This window comes from Salmo trutta, chromosome 14 (assembly GCF_901001165.1).
Source record: "Salmo trutta chromosome 14, fSalTru1.1, whole genome shotgun sequence".
Classification (NCBI taxonomy): domain Eukaryota; kingdom Metazoa; phylum Chordata; class Actinopteri; order Salmoniformes; family Salmonidae; genus Salmo; species Salmo trutta.
Window position 1 is genome coordinate 69,760,316 of NC_042970.1, and position 21,852 is coordinate 69,782,167.

The following is a 21,852-nucleotide window of genomic DNA, read 5'->3' on the forward strand; positions in this document are numbered from 1 at the left end:
CAGGTAACAAGCTGCGGTTAGGAGCACTCCCTTTAAGAGTGTGCTCCTAATCTCAGCTTGTTACCTGTATAAAAGACACCAGGGATCCAGAGCTCTTTCTGATTGAGAGGGGGTCAAATACTTATTTCCCTCATTAAAATACAAATCAATTTATAACATTTCTGCCATGCGTTTTTCTGGATATTTTTGTTGTTATTCTGTCTCTCACTGTTGAAATAAACCTACCATTAAAATTATAGACTGATCCTTTCTTTGTCAGTGGGCAAACGTACAAAATCAGCAGGGGATCAAATACTTCCCCCCCCCACTGTATATATAATTGTAATTTGACCAGTATGTTGTGATTTCCATTCTATAATTGTGATTGGTTCATACATGCAATACGTGAAGTTGTAGATTTGTAACTATTCAATATGATCAACTATGATCATTCTCTGTGTACAGAAAACTAAACAATCTCTGATTCCGGGGCTCTAACAACAGCAGCAGCAGATAGCTACAATAAACAATCTCACAATTTCACCTATGGAGGACCTTAGGTGGCGTTGCCGAGGCGAGTTATAGAGCTGACACTCCCAGGGTGAGAGAGATTAGAGGAAAAGGCCATATTAATCAAGTATCATGCACTGCATTTATCAGTGGGGTAAATCCACTGTCTCTCCCCTGGGACAGAATGCTCTAAACCCAGGGTGGAATTTATTCCATTTGAGGGCTGATAATTGGACTGCAAATGTGGGGGCATTTCTCTGCAGTGTGTGTGACAGAGAGAGAAAGAAAAAGAGAGGTGTGTGTGTGTGCGTGCGTGCGTGCATGTGTAGTGCTACTCACGTCCATTGGGGGTGTGTGCCTCCATGTGAACCAGATCTGACTCCTTGTCTAGACCCGTTACAGACCTGGATTAAAGAAGAGGAGGGGAGAAGGAATGATGAAGAGGAAGAGGGGGATGGAGGGGTAAAATAATGAGAAGAAGAGATGAAGAGGAGGGGAGACAGAGAGAAGAAGAGGAGGAGAGAGGCAGGGAAGAACAGGATGGGAGAAGATTGGGTGAAGTGAAGAGGAAGGAAGGAAGAAGAGGAGAGGAGGAGGAGGGAAGAAGAGGAGAGGAGAAGATGAGATGGGAAGTGAAGGAGGGAAGGAGAGGAGAGGAGGAGGGAAGAAGAGGAGATGGGAAATGAAGGAGGGAAGAAGAGGAGAGGAGGAGAAGAAGAGGGAAGAGAAGGAGGGACGAAGAGGAGAGGAGGAGGGAAGAGAAGGAGGGAAGAAGACAATAAACAGAAGATGAGTCTCAGCAGAGGTCTTCCACTCCAGATATATCTCATGTCAGCGTTGTCTCAACAATGATGGCAATAAAATAGCAATGCAATCCCATGTGAGGACGTTCTCCCCAGAGATGTGTGACAAAATGTCACATAACACTTAGCAACCCCCACAGCAACAACCAGACGCTGTGGGTTTGTTATTTTACCAAAAAGTGGTATCTGTCACAAAAGTGTAAATACTCAACAACCTACATATGGTATTTATTTTGTCTGGCACTGTACACCGGCAAGGCTGTGCCACATAATTAAAGTTAGAATCACCGTACTGTATTATATAATTGTATTGGGTATGGTGGACTAACTTGAATAGATTTTATTTTTGTTAAGTAGGCAAGTCAGTTAAGAACACATTCTTATTTACAATGACGGCCTAGGAACTGCCTTGTTCAGAATGAAAGATTTGTACCTTGTCTGTTCGGGGATTCGACCTAGCAACCTTCCAAAGCTCTAACCACTAGGCTAGCTAGAGCCCCCCCAGATATGGCGTTCCTATAGTGTGATGTATGTCATTCTTGGTGGAGTGAGACTGATAAACTTATTGTCTGTTAGCCTGGCTTGAGAGGCCCGGGGTACTAATCATGAGGGTCAGAGTTTAAAGTCCTTGAGGGGGTTGGATCAAGAATGGATTAAGCTAATTATTTAGGATATGTGATGAAAAGTAGACCCTGGATTTATGCAAGATGCTGTGGACATAGCTGGCAGCAGCTCGACACACACACACACACACACACACACACACGCACACACATCTGGAAGGGAAGCAATGAGGCAGAATAAATTCAGAGCTACATTTGTGATGAGTGTGTACTTCTGCAGAATGGGGAGGGCCAACGTGATTAGATGAGATGCGACTTATTGTACAGTATCTTCCTATTTTATGAATGTACAGTATGTATGGATTACCCCCAATGAAAAAGTAAGGATTGTTAAGATGAACCAGAATGTGACATATGAGAGGCAGAATGTGAAATGGTGACACTGTGGATGTAGATCATATCAACAGTGGAAATGAGCAGAATGGAACACAGAATTTCCCATCAGCAACACTAGTCATTCAGATAGGTTGTTGAAACGTATTATCAATATCCTTGACAGACTCTTGCATTTCAGAAAGCAAACAACACGTTGTTCCACACACTGCTAGTGATGCTCCAAAACAGTTTGTGATGAGAGTCTGAGTAAACAAAGGAAAAGAGAGAGGACGAGAAGAAGCGAAGGATGATGAGAAGAAAGAAGACAAGTGTATGACTCACCAGTAGAACCTGTTCACATGCTCATGAACCAGCTGCCATTTTCTCCCAAAGTCCAGGGAGGCGTACAACTGTGATGTAGAACATAAAAAGAAAAAGAAAAAAGAGAGAGAACATATCAGTCTACTTATCATAGGACAGGAAGTAAAGTGACAGTGGGCTTGAGTCATGGCAGGATAATGCTCGGGAAGAGCGTACCCGGGGCAATAAACCGTGACACTCTAGATAGGCTGACATTACCTTAAATTGACATCATCATTATAACTCAGACCATTCATGTTAACATATAGGCCCTATCCTGTTTCCTTTTCCAATTGTAAATTAGCACGTGGTATAGATAAAGCATTTCAAGTCCAATATGTTCGCTGCAAAATAGCTTTAACGTTATCGTTTGCTTTTCCTCGAACAGCAAAACCTTTGGTGGATTCATGGTGACCAAATGAAGTGGAGTGCTTATATATCAAGTTTTGTATCAAACAAATGGAAGCCAACGCCTATAGAGGAAGAATTCAAATCCAGAATGCTACTGTAAATTAAGAACATACTTGTCCAAAAATAAATATATTGCCCTGTTGACGATCAGGTGTAGTAGTGCCCATGGCCTAATTTCATTGGTCTAATTACATTTCCCACTTCCTTGGTGCATAATGGCAGGGAGCATTTTGTTCCATTACACTGATTGATGCTACTGATGTTGCTTCCTGCTGGCTGTCTGTATTGTTATTTTAGTCCTACAGACAGATTCAGTGGCCCCAGTCAAACTCCATGATAATGTTCTACCTTTATCAGAGCGGAAATCTGACATTCAACTTCGAGGCCAACAGTCATCAAACACCAGATACAACTTGCCATATTTGCTACATCCAAACAAATTGTTATGCATACACACAATAGTAACTTAACTGTCATCATCATAATAATCATGTTATTTCTCACTGGCTTGGTACCAGATCTGATCCTATAGCTAAACCATCAGTAAATAAATAGTGGTCCCAAGCCATCTTCCACCTCATAGGATCCTGCATGTGGCAGGCAGACGGAGCCATGTTCCTCCCAATAGCAGTGTGTTGTGGCAGGCAGGCTGAGCCAGGCAGCCGGTTTTGGCCGGGCTAGTCTCTCATCACTCTGGACAGTGACATATGATACCACTGGGTGAGCTCAAGCTGCACTCATTCATCAGGCCAATGACATTTTTATTCTAAAACTCAGAGCCGTCACAAAGTGAACTTCATAGTTTCCCCCTCACGTCAATAAATCAAAACACCTGCCGGATCCAGAGCCACTGATGAGGCCAGCCCGGCGATAGCCAAGAGACTGAGAGAGCAAGAGATGCCAGGGAAACATGTCTAAATGGTGGTTGTAGGATTGAGGATAAGTCCACCTGGCCGTGCTGCTGCTCCAGTTCCAACGGTTCTGCCTGCGGCTCTGGAACCCTGACCTGTTCACCGGACGTGCTACCTGTCCCAGACCTGCTGTCCCAGACCTGCTGGAACCCTGATCTGTTCACCAGACGTGCTACCTGTCCCAGACCTGCTGTTTTCAACTCTCTAGAGACAGCAGGAGCGGTAGAGATACTCTCATAGATCGGCTATGAAAAAGCCAACTGACACTTACTCTTGTGTTACTGACTTGTTGCACCCTCGACAACTACTATGATTATTATTTTTTGACCATGCTGGTCATTTATGAACATTTGAACATCTTGGCCATGTGCTGTTATAATCTCCACCCGGCAGAGCCAGAAGAGGATTGGCCACCCCTCATAGCCTGGTTCCTCTCTAAGTTTCTTCCTAGGTTTTGGCCTTTCTAGGGAGTTTTTCCTAGCCACCGTGCTTCTACACCTGCATTGCTTGCTGTTTGGGGTTTTAGGCTGGGTTTCTGTACAGCACTTTGAGATATCAGCTGATGTAAGAAGGGCTATATAAATACATTTGATTTGATTTGATTTGATAACAGTTGTTGGTTCCACTCATCGATTCACATTGATGGAGGATTTCAATTTAAATCTATATGGCGGTATATACTCCATTGTCTTCTGAGACGTGTTTAGCTGTGTACTTTTGAATGCAAAACGCTGACACCAACTGCATAATTATTTAAGTAGTACATGTGGTTTACCAGGAAAGAGAGACGGAAAAAGAGAGTCATGATTGTTGTGCCTAAGCTAGGTAGGTAATCAATGCAAGCTTTTGAGAACATGTCAAGCGGACTAACGAAAACATCTGATTATGTACAGGAACAAAAACATCACGGCGCGTGAGGGCACAGAGGGCGTCGCACAGCAGGTGTTGCTTCTTCATCTAAAGAATAATTAATTCTAATGTGGATTAAGGGAAAACACAGAACATGATGTACAAACATTATAGCTGATGCATATGGTGCACTGCGGCCCCAAAGAGTGGGCATCTAGCAGGCTGAATCACAGTCAAGGCTCCAAGATCTTATACAGGACTTTTTTCCAGACAACAACAGCTTTATATTGTCTGCAGCCAGCCAGTGAGAACGTTTACAGCTATTAAACCATAACAAACTTTATTTGTCACATGCGCCGAATACAACAGGTGTAGACCTTACCGTGAAATTCTTAACACTTCTTGAACTGCACTGTTGGTTAAGAAAACATTTACCAAATAAACTAAAGTAAAAAATAAGAAAAAGTAACACAATAAAATAACAATAACGAGGCTATATACATGGGGTACAGGTACTGAGTCAATGTGCGGGGGTACAGGTTAGTCAAGGTAATTTGTACATGTAGGTAGGGGTGAAGTTACTATGCATAGAAAATAAACAGCGAGTTGCAGCAGTGTACAAAACAAATGGAGTTGGGGTGGTGTCAATGTAAATAGTCCGGTGGCCATTTGATTAATTGTTCAGCAGTCTTATGGCTTGGGGGTAGAAGCTGTTCAGGAGCCTTTTGGTCCTAGACTTGGCGCTCCGGTACTGCTTGCTGTGCAATATCAGAGAAAACAGTCTATGACTTGGGTGACTGGAGTCTGTGACAATTTTTTGGCCTTTCCTTTGACACACCAGGCGGTGATGCAACCGGTCAGGATGCTCTCGATGGTGCAGCTGTAGAACTTTTTGAGGATCTGGAGACCCATGCCAAGTCTCCTGAGTGGTAAAAGGTGTTGTCATGCCCTCTTCACATCTGTCTTGATGTGTTTGGACCATGATAGTTTGTTGGTGATGTGGACACCTAGGAACTTGAAACTCTCGACCTGCTCCACTACAACCCCATCGATGTTAATGGGGGACTGTTCGTCCCGCCCTTTCCTACAGTCCACGATCAGCTCCTTTTTCATGCTCACATTGAGGGAGAGGTTGTTGCCCTGGCACCACACTGTCAGGTCGCTGACTTCCTCTCTGTAGGCTGTCTCATCGTTGTCGATGTGCCATCAGCAAACTTAATGATGGTGTTGGAGTTGTGTTTGGCATGCAGTCGTGGGTGAACAGGGAGTATAGGAGGGGACTAAGTACACACCCCTGAGGGACCCCAGTGTTGATGATCAGCATGGAAGACGTGTTGTTGCCTACCTTTACCACCTGGGGGTGGCCCGTCAAGAAGTCTAGCATCCAGTTGCAGAGGGAGGTGTTTAGTCCCAGGGTCCTTAGTTTAGTGATGGGCTTCGTGGGTAGTATGGCGTTGAACACTGAGCTGTAGTCACATGAACAGCATTCTCTCATAGGTGTTATATTTGTTCATGGCTACCGACATGAGTGCTATGGGGCGGTAATCATTTAGGCAGGTTACCTTCACTTCCTTGGGCACAGGGACTATGGTGGTCTGCTTGAAACATGTAGGTATTACAGACTCGGTCAGAGAGAGGTTGAAAATGTCAGTGAAGACACGTGCCAGTTTTTCAGCGCATGCTACTGAGAGCATTATCACACAGTCAGCCAGAACAGCTGTTGATCTCGTGCATGCTTCAGTGTTGCTTGCCTCGAAGTGAGCATAAAAGGCATTTAGCTTGTCTGTTAGGCTTGCGTCACTGGGCAGCTCGCGTCTGGGTTTCCCTTTGTAGTCCGTAATAGTTTTCAAGCCCTGCCACATCCGACGAGCGTCAGAGCCGGTGTAGTAGGATTCAATCTTAATCCTGTATTGATTCTTTGCTTGTTTGATGGTTCGTCTAAGGGCATAGCGGGATAACTTATAACTGTCCAGATTAGTGTCCCGCTCCTTGAAAGTGGCATCTCTAGCCTTTAGCTCGATGCGAATGTTGCCTGTAATCCATGGCTTCTGGTTGGGATATATACGCACGGTCACTGTGGGGACAACGTCGTCGATGCACTTATTGATGAAGCTATTGACTAAGGTGGTATACTCCTCAATGCCATTGGATGAATCCCGGAAACAAATTCCAGTCTGTGCTAGCAAAACAGTCCTGTAGCGTAGCATCTGCATCATCTGACCACTTCTGTATTGAGTCACTGGTACTTCCTGCTTTAGTTTTTGCTTGTAAGCAGGAATCAGATTTGCCAAATGGATGGCGGGGGAGAGCTTTGTATGCATCTCTGTGTGTGGAGTAAAGGTGGTCTTGAGGGTTTTTTTCGTCTGGTTGCACAGAAATTTGGTAAAAACGTATTTAAGTTTGCATGCATTACAGTCCCCGGCTACTAGGAGCGCCACTTCTGGATGAGCAGTTTCTTGTTTGCTTATGGCCTTATAGAGTTGGTTGAGTGCAGTCTTAGTACCAGCATCGGTCTGTGGTGGTAAATAGATGGCTACGAATAATATAGATGAGAACTCTTTGTAGATAGTGTGGTCTACAGCTTACCATAGGGTTCTTTACCTCAGGCAAGCAATACCTCGAGACTGCTTTAATATTTGACATCGCGCACCAGCTGTTATTGACAAATAGACACACACCCCCATCCTGCGTCTTACCAGATGTAGCTTCTCTGTTCTGCCGGTGCATGGAAAATCCTCCCAGCTCTATATTATCCATGTCGTCGTTCAGCCACAACTCGGTGAAACACAAAATGTTACAGTAGGATACAGTAGGATAATCTTGATCGTAAGTCATCGATTTTATTTTCCAATGATTGCACGTTGGCCAATAGAACGGATGGCAGTGGGAGTTTACTTGCTCGCCTACGAATTCTCAGAAGCAGCCCGACCTCCACCCCCTTTTTCCCTGTCTTTTCTTCACGCAAATGACGGGGATTCGGGCCTGTTCCCGGGAAAGCAGTATATCCTTCTCGTCTGACTCGTTAAAGGAAAAGGCTTCTTCCAGTTCGAGGTGAATGATCGCTGTTCTGATGTCCAGAAGTTATTTTCGGTCATTATGTACAAAATAAGTAAAAAAATAAGTTACAATCAATGCAAAAAAACTAACAAAATAGCACAGTTGGTTAGGAGTATGTAAAACGTTAGCCATCTTAAATCTTTTGCCTTTGACTTTAAGGGAAGGAATAAATTGGCTTTTATTTTAACATTGTCCATATGACTGATATCTTTTAGATAAAAATATTAAATGTCATATCTGGAGGTGCTTTTTTATGAGTGAATGTGAGCATATTTCTGTGACTGATACATCAAAAGCTGTAAGTCATGTCTCCACAAGGTAAAGTTCATCACCTCTTAGCACACAGCGTCTTGGCCAGTCTGACAGTGTCTGGGCCACTCTGAGAGTCTCTTGGCCAGTTAGACATTGCCTTGGCCAATATATCAGTGTCTTGGCAAGTCTGACAGTGTCTTGGCCAGTCTGACAGTGTCTTGGCCTGTATGACAGTGTCTTGGCCAGTCTGACAGTGTCTTGGCCAGTCTGAGAGTGTCTTGGCCAGAGTGAACCTGTATAGAAGCTGTACTACTGTATACAGTATGTGGTCAATCTTCACAGCCATCCCTTCAACATGGTCTCTTTTAGTAGCTGTACATAGATACAGTACATGATTTCACCAACACATGCTTGTGAACACTGTACTATCACTACCTATTCATTATGGTAGTGGATATGAGATGATGACTAAGATGACTGTCATTCTGTCCATCATGTCTGGATCCTGATTGACATAGAGGAAACAGGGTGGCATCATTTGACAACAGTCTGGGTCTTGTGAATGTTTAGCCTACTGTGAGCTCTGTATGAGCCCTGGGCTAAAGTGGCAGTCATTTGCAAGGCAGATGGCAGAATGTGTTTTACTTGTGCTTCATATTAGTAACAGGACGCTTCATTTACAGTGTGCTACAGGGCAACAATCAACTCATATTTATTAACTTTATACAGTAGCAGATCAAGTATAGAAGGAACTAAAATTGGATTTCAAGCTAATAGTATCAGGGATTGTCAATTTTGTTGGTGCCATACTTCAGGCTACATACGTGAGTTGAAGCCTGAACAATACTTTACAATATGTGACTCATTTCAAGAAACTTGGCGTATGTTGCGCGTCACTACTTCACAGGACCACTATTTGAACGTAAACTTATTTTTTTATCAAAATGCTTTTTTTTTGGCAGAAATGCCTTCCGGAACATGTGAACTTTCATGTGCTAACTTGTATGCCATCTGTAAATATCGTTAAATTAAAAGCCTAATTGGTTTAGCCATGGAAAAAGTCAGCAACCTTCTCGCTAGCCATGATTAGCTGAGATAATGAGGGTGCTGGACACGCAGAGAGATGAGTTTGAATTGGTCTGCCATGTAGCAGGCTTCTGCCTATAATATAAGCTTGTCGGTATGTGTAGGTAATCCTTTCTAACGTGGCTTTTTTGAAAGATATCATATAGTAGAACTGCTTAAGTGTTGCTCTCCACTTTCTAGAGGACCGAGTTTTGAAATCAGTGGAATTAAACTTTGATAGCTAAGGAAATTGAGAAATTCTGGCGTTTGATTGCAAATATGCAGACGGAGTCGAAAAGAGAACACAGAAGGCTCCGGATTACATCTTCAAACTAAGGGCAACCATGGCAACCATGACAGAGAGGGAGAAGCGTCAATCCATGTACACGGGTAAGAGAGTGTAGCTGGCTACATTTTCAGATATTACACATTTCAAATTTTGTCAGCAAGTCGTTTTCATTTAAAGTTAGTGTACTGTTAGCTAGCTAGCTAACGTTAGCTGGCTGGCTAGCTATCTAACATTACATGTATGATCTGTGTAGTAATATTATTTGTATCTCAGAGTCATTTGCATAGCTAGCTAACATTGAACCTCGTTGGTTAGCTACCTGCAGATTCATGCAGGGTAGAAATGTTATGAGTTGGGATTATGGTTAATTGTTTAGCTAGCTAGCTACATGTCTAAACAAAAGACTCCACTATACCAGTAACTATTTCAATAGAATGTTTATGATGTCACTGCACCAACTGTCAATAGATGTAGATGGAAAATTCGCTCTGGCTATCTACTCTGATTTCAGAGCACTCTCATGTCTGTTTTCCAGAGCGCAGAATAACTGACAAATTTACGAACACTCAACACCCGTTGAATATGGCCGGTGTCAGTAAACGTTGGCAAAATGATTTTATTGTTTACAGCAGCACAGTTGCAGTCACCAAAGCTCTGGATAACAGAAAAACAGCCTAACCAGCTTTGTTAGGGCGAGTAAAAGGGTCAGAGAGAGCTGTTCTCTCATTTGTGTCTGAAAGTAGCTAGCAAGCTAGCCAACGTTAGGCAGTTATCTTGGGTGATTGACCGCTGCTGTTAGGTCAGAACACTTGGATCAACCCTACTTTTCCAGTGTGCGCTCCGAGATGCGAAACGCTCTGAATTTACGAACGGCCAATCTGACAACGCTCTGAGTTTACAACGCTCTGAGTTTACGAATGCCCAGAGAACACTCAGGCACTCCTGATTAAATTTACAAACACACCTGTTGTCACGTCCTGACCATAGAAAGATGTTATTTTCTAGGGTAGAGTAGGTCTCTATGTTTTCTATTTCTATGTTGGCAGGGTCTAGTTTAGTATTTCTATGTTGGGGTTTTGTTTGGGATGATCTCCAATTAGAGGCAGCTGGTCCTCGTTGTCTCTAATTGCAGATCATACTTAAGTAGGTTTTTTTCCACCTGGGTTTGTGTGAGATTGTTTTTTGAGTAGTGTATGTTTCAACTCTGCGTGACGGTTTGTTGTTTTGTTCTTTAGTTTATGTTTATGTATCGCATAGTTTCACAGTGTAAATAAAATGTGGAACGACACACACGCTGCACTTTGGTCCGCTTCTCCTTACGACAACCGTGACACCTGTTGTATAAACCAGCCTTTAGTCTTGAAATCTTTGGTTATTTAGCACACAGCCTCACATGTGAATCCTTAAAGAGATGGTTGGGGCTAAAGCCTAAAAGGATGTGAACAATGCTGAATGGGTGTAGTCAAAGAAAAGCTCTCCAGTAGGTACAAAAAGATTCAAGGGGCATTTTCTCAAAAGTGAGGTTACAAGTTTATCACTTTTCAAAGCAGAATTCCTTTCCCAATGTTCCTCTGTAGTCTATGATATACCAGTTCGGAGTCTCTACTTTTACGCAATGTAAAAAACACCATTTCAAATGTTGCTACATAAGACCAAATCGAGCCGGTCGGTCACATATGCTACAGGGCAACAATCAACTGTACTTATTTGATTAACTTCATAGAGTAGGAGATCAAGCCAATAAAATTGGATTTCAAGCCAATAGTATCAGAGATTGTTAAGTTTGTTGGTGCCGTACTTCAGGCTACATACTTCAGTTGTTTTTGGGTTTCAATAAACTTTAGTTTTTAAACTTAAATATTTTTTTCAATAATGTTCTTGCTCCAGTGGTCAAAGATATGTAGGAAAACAAGACTGCAGTCACAGAAAGGTTATCTGAGATTCTTATTATCTATCCTACTGCCTTCTTTCATCTGAACCCTGGAAACTAGATATCACAACTGACCTCTCTTTCGCCACCAAAACATCCTCATTCATTAACCTGTTTGGGATAGGGGGCAGTATTGAGAATTTTGGAAAAAATATGTGCCCATTTTTAACTGCCTCCTACACCAACTCAGAAGCTAGAATATGCATATTATTGTTCAGGTTTGGATAGAAAACACTCTGCATTTTCTAAAACTGTTTGAATGGTGTCTGTGAGTATAACAGAACTCCTATGGCAGGCAAAAACCTGACAAGGTTTCAAGCAGGAAGTACCCTGTCTGACAAGGAGTCGTGCGTCTTGCATCTGTTTATTGAAAAGTAAGGATCTTAGCTGTAACGTGACAATTCCCAGGGCTCCGATAGGCTCTCAGAACCCGGGAAATACCTGAAGGTTGACGAGGCAGCCTCAGGCTGAAACACATTATCGCCTTTGGTAAGTGGCGGATCAGAGGACCTTTGAATGAGGCGCGTGCACGATTCGCTCCTGAGGAGAAATTTAATTCGGCTGTTTAGGCTCAATGCATATTCCCGGTCGGAATATTATCGCTTTTCTACGAGATAAATGGCATAAAAATTGGTTTTAAACAGCGGTTGACATGCTTCGAAGTACGGTAATGGAATATTTAGACATTTTTTGTCACGCCAATGCGCCATGCGCGAGACCGTGATGTAGCATTCTGATAGTGTCTAGAACTCACGAACAAAACGTCGCTGTTTGGATATAACGATGGATTATTTGGGACCAAACCAACATTTGTTATTGAAGTAGAAGTCCTGGCAGTGTATTCTGACGAAGAACAAGCAAGGTAAGAACATTTTTCTTATAGGAAATGTGATTTTGGTGGAGGCTGACCTGGGTGGGTGTCTAAATAGCTAGCCCGTGATGGCTGGGCTATGTACTTAGATTATTGCAAAATGTGCTTCATCCGAAAAGCTATTTTAAAATCGGACATATCGAGTGCATAGAGGAGTAATGTATCTATAATTCTTAAAATAATTGTTATGCTTTTTGTGAACGTTTATCGTGAGTAATTTAGCAAACTGTTAGTAAATTCCCCGGAAGTTTGCGGGGGTTATGCTTTTTCTGAACGTCACATGCTAATGTAAAAAGCTGTTTTTTGATATAAATATGAACTTGATTGAACAGACATGCATGTATTGTTTAACACAATGTCCTAGGTGTGTCATCTGATGAAGATCATAAAAGGTTAGTGCTGCATTTAGCTGTGGTTTGGGTTTATGTGACATGATATGCTAGCTTGAAAAATGGGTGTCTGATTATTTCTGGCTGGGCACTCTGCTGACATAATCTAATGTTTTGCTTTCGTTGTAAAGCCTTTTTGAAATCGGACAGTGGGGTTAGATTAACGAGATTCTTGTCTTTAAATAGGTGTAAAATAGTCATATGTTTGAGAAATTGAAGTAATAGTATTTCTAACGATTCAAAAATCGCGCCACTGGATTTCAGTGGCTGTTACGTAGGTGGGACGAGTTCGTCCCACATGCGCCAGAGAGGTTAAAGGTCCAATGCAGCCATTTTATCTCAATGTCACCAGGAAGGCCAAAACGCCATTCCACCACAACAGGCTTAAGTTTCAGGAACTCTATTGAAACAGCTCTTACATTAAATGGACATTATCATCATTTTCACAATTTCACAGTATTATTCAATAGCTTGGACATACTGTATATATAAAACACAGATAAATCGCGTTGTGACAATCATCGTAGAGAGGAGACCAAGGTGCAGCGTGGTAAGTGCTCATGATAGATTTTATTATAACTCAGAACACTAAACAAAAATAACAAACAAAGCAAACCGAACGTCACGTTCTGCAGGCTTTACTGAGCTGTACAAAAACAAGATCCCACAACTGAAGGTGGGAAAAGGGCTGCCTAAGTATGATTCCCAATCAGAGACAACGATAGACAGCTGCCTCTGATTAGCCCAGCTGCCTCTGATTAGCCCATACTGATTGGCCCATACTCGGCCAAACACAAAGAAATATATGACATAGAATGCCCACCCCATATCACACGCTGACCTGACCAAACAGAGAAAAACGGCTCTCTCAGGTCAGGGCGTGACACGCGTTTTTGACTGGATTGGTCCATTATCACCCCAATAGCACCCTAATACATAATGGAGGAATCTCCTCGCAACTGAAATAGGACATGTGGCGTTATGGAAATGGTAATGGCGTATTATAGACCCCATGTCCTGAACAATTACTATAAGTCATTTTTACAACACCTAATATAGTCTCCTATGAATTCCTTAAGCATTTATGTACAGTACTCTAAATCAAACCGCACCGGTTGACAGTGCCTTGGCTCTGACTAGAGCGGAAGAGGAGGTGATGAGACAATTCTTTCTGGAATTTATGGAGCCAGGAGAATGCAACGCGGCGGTGCTGGAGATGATCCTATGGAGGGGAGTATATGAAAGTGTATGCAAATGACCATCTGGATTGTTTGAACTGCCTGGGTGTTGGGGGAAAAGAGGTCTCTGCTCCGGAGCACAATCTAGTGCATCACTTGTCACACCTCCCTTGTATGTTCTATAGAAATAAGACTGTGCTCAGTCCCAAATAGCACCCTATTCCCTATATAGTGAACTACTTTTGACCAGAGCGCCATAAGGAATAGGGTGCCTTTTGGGATGTCTACTATGTCCTTATACTGTCCAGTAGAGCTGATACTCTGTAGTGAACTTCAGAGAATGATGTAGTTAATTTGACAGTTATGTTTGAAATTGATGAACAGTACAGGAAATGGAATTAGACCTGATGATACTGTATGGATGTCCATTAAGTTTGTTAGGTGCCATGCTGTCACTGCAGTAAGAATATTGTGGTAGGCTGATGTGTCAAAATCAGTTGCATAATGTTTAAATCCCAGTCTTACAGTCTTATAGACCTGTAATACGTATTACAGCACAGCATTAATGAACCTAGAAAGTAATAATCTTCAGAGTTTGATGACACATAAAAATGAAACACGCAACAATATGTATTCTCATATAGCATACCGTATCGCTAAACATGTAAGCAGAAAATCTCATGTTGCTAGTTGTATACACTTGCCAAATAAAACAATTATCTCATGAGATGAACTTCATACGCTAATGGAGACCACTTTCCTATAAACCAATACTAATTCCTTCTCGCGTTGCGGTGATGTATTACCCACCACCGTCCCTCAATGGATCTTAATGGGGCACACATCTGCACTACCGCAGTTAAATAACAAATGATAGCAGCAGTTGAAACAGCGCTGCAACTGCTTTCCGTTCACAATGTCACCAAATGTGTAATCTCTGGTGGGGAGGAATGAGGGCTGTTGAGCTCAGTCATCTATTCCGCTAGGTTGGATTCGCTCTGCAAACTCGTCAACAACAACCTCCTAGAAACCCATCCACCTTTTATAGGTGTAGTGTAGTGGTGTGTAAAGAGATTTTTAAAAGGTTCATGTTGTGTTTGAATAATGTGTGTGGATGTGTAAGTAAGTATATTACTTTTGCATGTCTAGACTGTGAAAAAACGTGGTGATTCACAATGCAAATTAATAATACCCAACTAAGTACTTAGGCTCGGTATGTCTGCATTGTTATCCAATTAGGCATAATTGCGCTGTGAAGCGCTATGAGGTAAACGCAGAGAAAATGGCAATATTAGTCCACTACTAAAGGAAATATGGGTGCTTATTAGTCCACTGCTAAAGGCAATATGGGCACTTATTAGTCCATTGTTAAATGCAATACGGGCGCTTATTAGTCCATTGTTAAAGGCAATATGGGCGCTTATTAGTCCATTTTTAAAGGCAATATGGAGGTCTGTATTGCCATTGTCATGACAGTGTGTTTCAAATTAAAGTCCATTAAAGGTGTCCTGAGAGGACCTGCTGGGTCCAGTGAACCGCAACGGGAGCCGACCTGTTGCAGCTTCAGCTGACAAGTGGGCTGAGCACTAAAGATACCTGCCATCTGGAGGGGCATTGAGCTGAGAAATGCACCACAGTGGAGGAGAAGGAGCAGACATTTTGTCTCTGGACCAGCAATACCTTGCAGGGTCTCATCCAGGTCTAAGGTGGGTGGGAGAAGGGAGACACTGCGGTGGTGGTGCAGGCCATTTTGGATTTAGATAAGCACATACTGTTAGTAAATGAATAGACAGGAGTGTGTTTTTATTTTGGAGGAAGCATTTTGGGGTCTGACTCCACAGCACCTTGCTGGTCGCATCATGACAAAGTGGGCTTATGCACTGCAGCGTTGGAGACTGTGGAGGCCATTTTGGCTCAAGATCAACATCACCTTCCAGGATCAATTCATGAGGAGGAGTGAAACTGCTGACATAAGGAAGCCATTTTGTCATACAGTGTGTTCCATTGCAGGGTTTGCACCGCATTATATAATACAGCCACAGTTGGATACTAAACTTTTACTACCTGGTTACAGGTCTGGGAACACACAAACGGGGCAGATGTTGTTGCTTCTGCTAACAACACAAGCTCTTTAATCAGAAAAATGGTTTACTGCTCTCTCTGTATTACAGCACATCTATTTAAGTTTTGTCGATGTCAGAAACGGGAGGTTTTAGAATGAAGAATCAGTATTGAGCAGCAGAAAGGGGTCAGCCGTGGATTACAATGACAAGAGATGATCCTGTAAGCGAAAGAACTCTGGGATTTATAAATTCACTGACTCCTATTAGACAAGGATTGATTTAAACCAGCTTATCTGAAGGAGACTCCTCCTATGACAGCTGAAACCCATCCAAAGAAAGGCAACATCCCACATATTACTATTATTACAACAGAATATCATTTTTATGCATTTTTAAACAGTCAATTTAATTCAAATGAAGACAGAAAAAAACATTTAAAAAAAAACATTTCTCACTCTGCATACGTTATTGAGACAGACGTCCCTCGTTGCATATGGGCTAACGTTTAGTGGCGATACGATTCTGTGTAGAAAATAATTAATGGCATACATTTGCATCATTAGGGTGGATTAAGTCAAGCAATGTTTGCTTATAGAAGGACTGAACGGACAGTGTGGCACGCTCAACATGGCTGATTCCTACCATTTCCTGATTTGTTTTTGGTAGCTGCCCCCCTGGGAGAAGGGAATGGAGAAAAATGATCCATTCAGCTAGGCGCCAACAGCCAACATTCGTCACATTTATTTGTGGCCTGAGTGTTTTGAAAAGCAAAAACAATGGCAAGCAACAAATGTTGGAGAAACCTAACCAACAAGGTTAATGAGGTAGAAAGTGTCAAGAGAACAACCACACATGTTGTTTTGATGATATAACACCTTAGCGATTAGCAACATTTTACCTCTCCCTGAGCCTTCTCCATTTACACAACTTAGTTCTGCCACAAAAGTTATGTGCCCATTTTCCTCAACAATCAGAGTGTGATTTTCTCATTTCCCAGCCTGCCTCTCTCCAGACTGATAATACCTCCAAATCCTAAGACCCTGACAGACTGACGGCGGGTTTGTCCAGATGTGGGCCACTCCTGTTCAGTATGATCTCTGTGAAACCAGGAGAAGCCAAACTATCCTTCAGAAATGTTCACATGCCCTTGAAGTGTATGATTGCTTTGGGCTGAACTCAACTCCTGTTCATGACTTTACCTGAATAACAGAGAGAGGATGATAGGAGGTGGGGGGATAGGGGTCCATCTATCACTACTCAGGATGAGAGACAAAAGGTACAATGTACATTTCAGGCTGTTCTCTTTCATTATTCAGCCCACTGTACTTTAATTTGCTCCCCATCCAAAATGCTCCCTGCTGTTTCTTAAAATTACTATTCTTATACTTCCAGGTCACATTGCTCTCTAAGTTAGTGTAGAGTACAGTTGAACATGTCATATATCCTGTTGTGTTTCAGAGGATATTTCCTTCCAACAATTAGATGCATCACACAAATTGATATACTACAAAGTAGGCTGTACCATTTGTAATGTTGTAAATGGACATGGCAGTTACGTCATTCCAGCTTTAGATACAAACCTATTGTTTAGTGGTCCGCCGTACAAAATACTATATAGCAACTTCACCCTTTCAATATGGCATATTCCATGTACTCTTATGTTTCGTATTGTATTGAGCATGGAAACAAACATTGTATATATCAACATAAAAGTTACTTCAAACAACAAATTCTTTTTTTTTTTTGCTGACATCATTGTACGCACAATATAACAGCAGAGTATGTACTTTGATTTTTTTTACTGCGATGCTGGATGTTCCTCTCCTCTGTTACTTCAACGAAACAAAAGCAATAACAAATGTGCTGGGTGAACTGTGGCACTGTTTCACCTTATGGGGAGTTCAGCTTTACAATAAGCTTGGGACTATATATTTGGATATATAGACATATTGATTTATGTCTCCGTGGTGGCACGATGAACATACCCCTACATGCATGTTATGAATGCACATGCAGTTGTTAACGTGACAACCATATTGCCATGGACCTCCAATGGGATTTCCTAACACATAAGGAATGAACCAACAGCATTATACCACAACCCAAAATGGGCCCTGTCAACTTCAGTCACTCATTACCATTAGTCAACCAGTTGAGTAATTCAACTTACCACATTACGCCAAAGACAACAAAATGGCACAAGAGTGTAAATAATGATAATTTTTTCATAAAAAGCTTACGGAAACAATATTGTGCCACTACTCCTCAGGACATATGGATATATTTTCTATGAGAGAGAAAAGGTGGAGACCGCATAATGATGAGACACTTAGTTTCACTACTGTTCCCGATTTATAGGCTCCTGGGCAAGTTACGATAATTATGGAATATGTGGGGGAGTGGACAAGGGGGTACGACTAGAGCTGGGGGGAGGTGGATGGAAAATTACATCAAGGTTTTTTCTGGTGAACGCAGCACTTTTGAACTATAGATCTTTGATCCTCCCTCCACACTATTTGTGTAATGGCATTTTGTGCAACGACGACTCCATATAATTTCACACTCCAATTAGTACAATACTAATGTTGTCCTAAAGAGCCAATCTCCGGGCCACATTAAACAAATAAGTTCCAAGCCTCAAGGGCATCAAAGGTTCCCCATCCAAATAAAACTGTCACTGAATGTATGTCTAAGTGGAATATATGTGGGAAAGGAATTGCAACGGAGAGCGAATGAAAATGCAAATGAAAAAGCATTCTCCTGGCATTTGATTGTGTTTGGTTATTAATGTCATGGGAGAGGTAGATAATTACTCCCAGGTGTGTAGTATAACACTACAGGTTAGATATATGGGAATTGACACTCTGGAAAAGTAATATCAATAATGTAGAGTACACCTTTGCGGGTACAATCTGGCTTGCTGTCCAAATCTACAGTATGGGACGTTAACCGGGTGTCCTGACTCTCTGAGGTCATTAAAAGATCCCATTGCACTTATCGTAAGAGTAGGGGTGTTAACCCCGGTGTCCTGGCTAAATTCCCAATCTGGCCCTCATACCATCATGGCCACCTAATCATCCCCAGCTTACAATTGGCTCATTCATCCCCCTCCTCTCCCCTGAAACTATTCCCCAGGTTGTTGCTGTAAATGAGAATGTGTTCTCAGTCAACTTACCTGGTAAAATAAAGGTAAAAAAAAAAAAAAAAAACATGAGGCAGAATCGCCCAGATTTGGTATCTGATTGGAAGTTTTAGCACAGACCAACTCTGCGCTACTGCGACAAAGTATAGTATTCTGTATCGACAAAGTATAGTCCAACTCCAGTATTGATCAACTCCAGTGTAGTCCAACCCCAGTATAATTCAACTCCATTATAGTCCTGCAGTATAGACCAACCTTAGTATAGTCCAACTCCATTATAGTACTCCAGTACAGACCAGCTCCAGTATAGTCCAACTCCAGTATCAACCAACTCCGGTAAAGTCCAACTCCAGTAAAGTCCAACTCCAGTATAGACCATCTCCAGTGTAGACCAAATCCAGTATAGACCAACTCCAGTATAGACCAACTCCAGTATAGTCCAACTCCAGTATAGCACAACACCAGTATAGTCCAACTCCAGTATTGTCCAACCCCAGTATAGTCCAACTCCAGTATTGTCCAACTCCCGTATAGTCCAACTCCAGTACAATCCAACTCCACTATAGACCAAATCTAGTATAGTCCAATACAAGTATAATCCAACTCCTGTGTAGTCCAACTTCAGTATAGTTCAATTCCAGTATATCCCAACTCCAGTATAGACCAAATCCAGTATAGTCCAAAACCGGTATAGACCAACTCCAGTATAGACCAACTCCAGTCCAGATTGGCATTCCACTGAAAGAGGAAGCTGCTTTGATAATCCCCTATTTCAAATAGATGATGAGGAAACCAATACTGCGGCTGGCAGCTTCAAGTGACCATAAACACTAATGGTTTCAAAATGACCACCCCTTTCACTATCGCTCTCCCTCAGAGAGAGACTTTATCATACTGATAAACAAGAAAAAAATGCAGAGTGGTTTATGTTAGCAACATATGAAAGTGGAGCCTGCCACAGAACGAGGCTGTTGGACTGTAGTTAAGAGGCGAGGTTCAGCAAGAGGCAGAATCCATCACGTCGACTATTACTTCTTCTCCACCGAAAAATACTGGAAGGATGGCAGCTCTGGCACTGATACCCAGCTGATCTTATTTGCAAAGGTAAATGTCAGCCTTGTCCCTGGCTGAGATACTGAGATACACACTCTGACTTCTGTCTGTGACGGAGGAGAAGAGGGGGATTCAAAAGGCAGGGACAGGGAGAAACAAGAGAGGGAGTGGGAGAAGTATAATAAAGTGTCAGATCACCATCAGTGCAAGTTCAGGGAAGGGACGTATGCAAACCGTGTTTTCTCCCTCACTGTCACTGTAATATGGGCCAATATGTTTCATTAAAAATAAGTGATTTTGACCCAGGGTCAAAGAGATCTCACTTAGTTGGGGGTTTGGAGGGTAAACTGAGGGAAAGAAATGAGAATATTCTGGAGGCCCTGTTTCAAAACAGGTAAACAAACTTTAATTCATTATCTTCTCTCCCACTCCCTGTCACACACACACACTCCTCTACACACACACCGTGCCCCCCCCCCCCCCCCCACATCCCACATGACTTGACAGATGCATACCAATAAACTGACAGCTCCCCCATATAAAGGTTATGACGACGCTGAAATATCAAAGCCTTCAGATGAGTGGATAGGAATTCTAAATACACCCTGTGGACGTGTGGTATTCACCAAGGGCAAGGAGGGCTACTCATAAGACATAACACAATACCTGTATGAAGGTAGCCTGCCTTAGCCTTGCAACTGGGGCTTGGAATGCAATAAAGAGCTGCCCATCCTAAAAAGACAAAATGATGTCATACTCACATACAGCCAGGTACAAAATATTTGACACCCTTGATAAAGAAGATCAAAAAGACTGTATAAATAATAAAAATACTGAGCAATGCAAAAAAAAAAGGTAAATGACATGGTGGGCATGGCTAATGAGCAACATTTTCATGTCATCTGACCGTAGCACAGGTTCTAGTTCAGGTGCCAATTACATTTAGCAATCTCTGGGCATTAAGATGAAAAGAAGGTATTTGGCCATGTACATAAGTAGTGGGTTTGGTGTCTAAAGAAAGATCCATATGAAGAGAAGAACCCCATACCGACTGTAAAATATGGTGGTGGATCTTTGACTTTATGGAGATATTTGTCTTCCACTGGTCCTGAGGTCCTTGTTAAGGTCAGCGCATCATGAACTTTACCCAGTACTAGGACATTTTAGCAAAACACATGTTTGCCTCTGCCTGGAGGCTGAAACTTGGCCACAAGTGGATCTCCAGCATGACAATAACCTCAAGCACACATGAAAATCCATAAAGAAATGGTTAATGGTTGGTTACATGGTGGTTACAATCTGGGGTTTGAATTGAAGAGGCAGTCCATCAACTGGGGCTTTAAACTCAATATAAAGAGGCCGGCACATGATGAAAAACCAAAAGGATGTCACACCTCCGACAATATCACCAAAGGAACACAGGTATATGGCAAGAAAGGCCGAGCAACGACAAAAAGTTGTGTTTCTCACACACGCTACAATCTGTTTCCTTGTTGTTGACAGATGGTCTCCTCACTCCTCTCTCTATTTAATAGCACACCTCCATCCATCTGCTATTGTGACAATGTATACATCCTCCAAAAAACAACTCCAGATGTATCCTCACCAGGAAGACTCCCCTCCACAACACCTTCCCCAGCTTTATCCTCAGCAGGAATACCCCCCTCTACAACACCTTCTCCAGCTTTATCCTCACCAGGAATACCCCCCTCTACAACACCTTCTCCAGCTTTATCCTCACCAGGAATACCCCCCTCCACAACACCTTCTCCAACTTTATCCTCACCAGGAATACCCCCCTC

At 42.3% G+C, this 21,852-nt stretch overlaps 1 protein-coding gene across 2 annotated transcripts in view; it reads right to left on the reverse strand.

Annotated features, from left to right (window-relative positions):
• Positions 1–21,852, reverse strand: part of LOC115147221 (VPS10 domain-containing receptor SorCS3) — a 235,891-nt gene that overhangs the window by 50,096 nt on the left and 163,943 nt on the right. For both annotated transcript variants that reach the window (XM_029689328.1, XM_029689327.1), the window contains exons 5-6: positions 2,573–2,640; positions 829–893 (exon numbers count right to left, since the gene is read on the reverse strand). In XM_029689328.1, the coding sequence (XP_029545188.1) occupies positions 829–893; positions 2,573–2,640 (133 nt within the window). The remainder of the gene's footprint in view (positions 1–828; positions 894–2,572; positions 2,641–21,852) is intronic.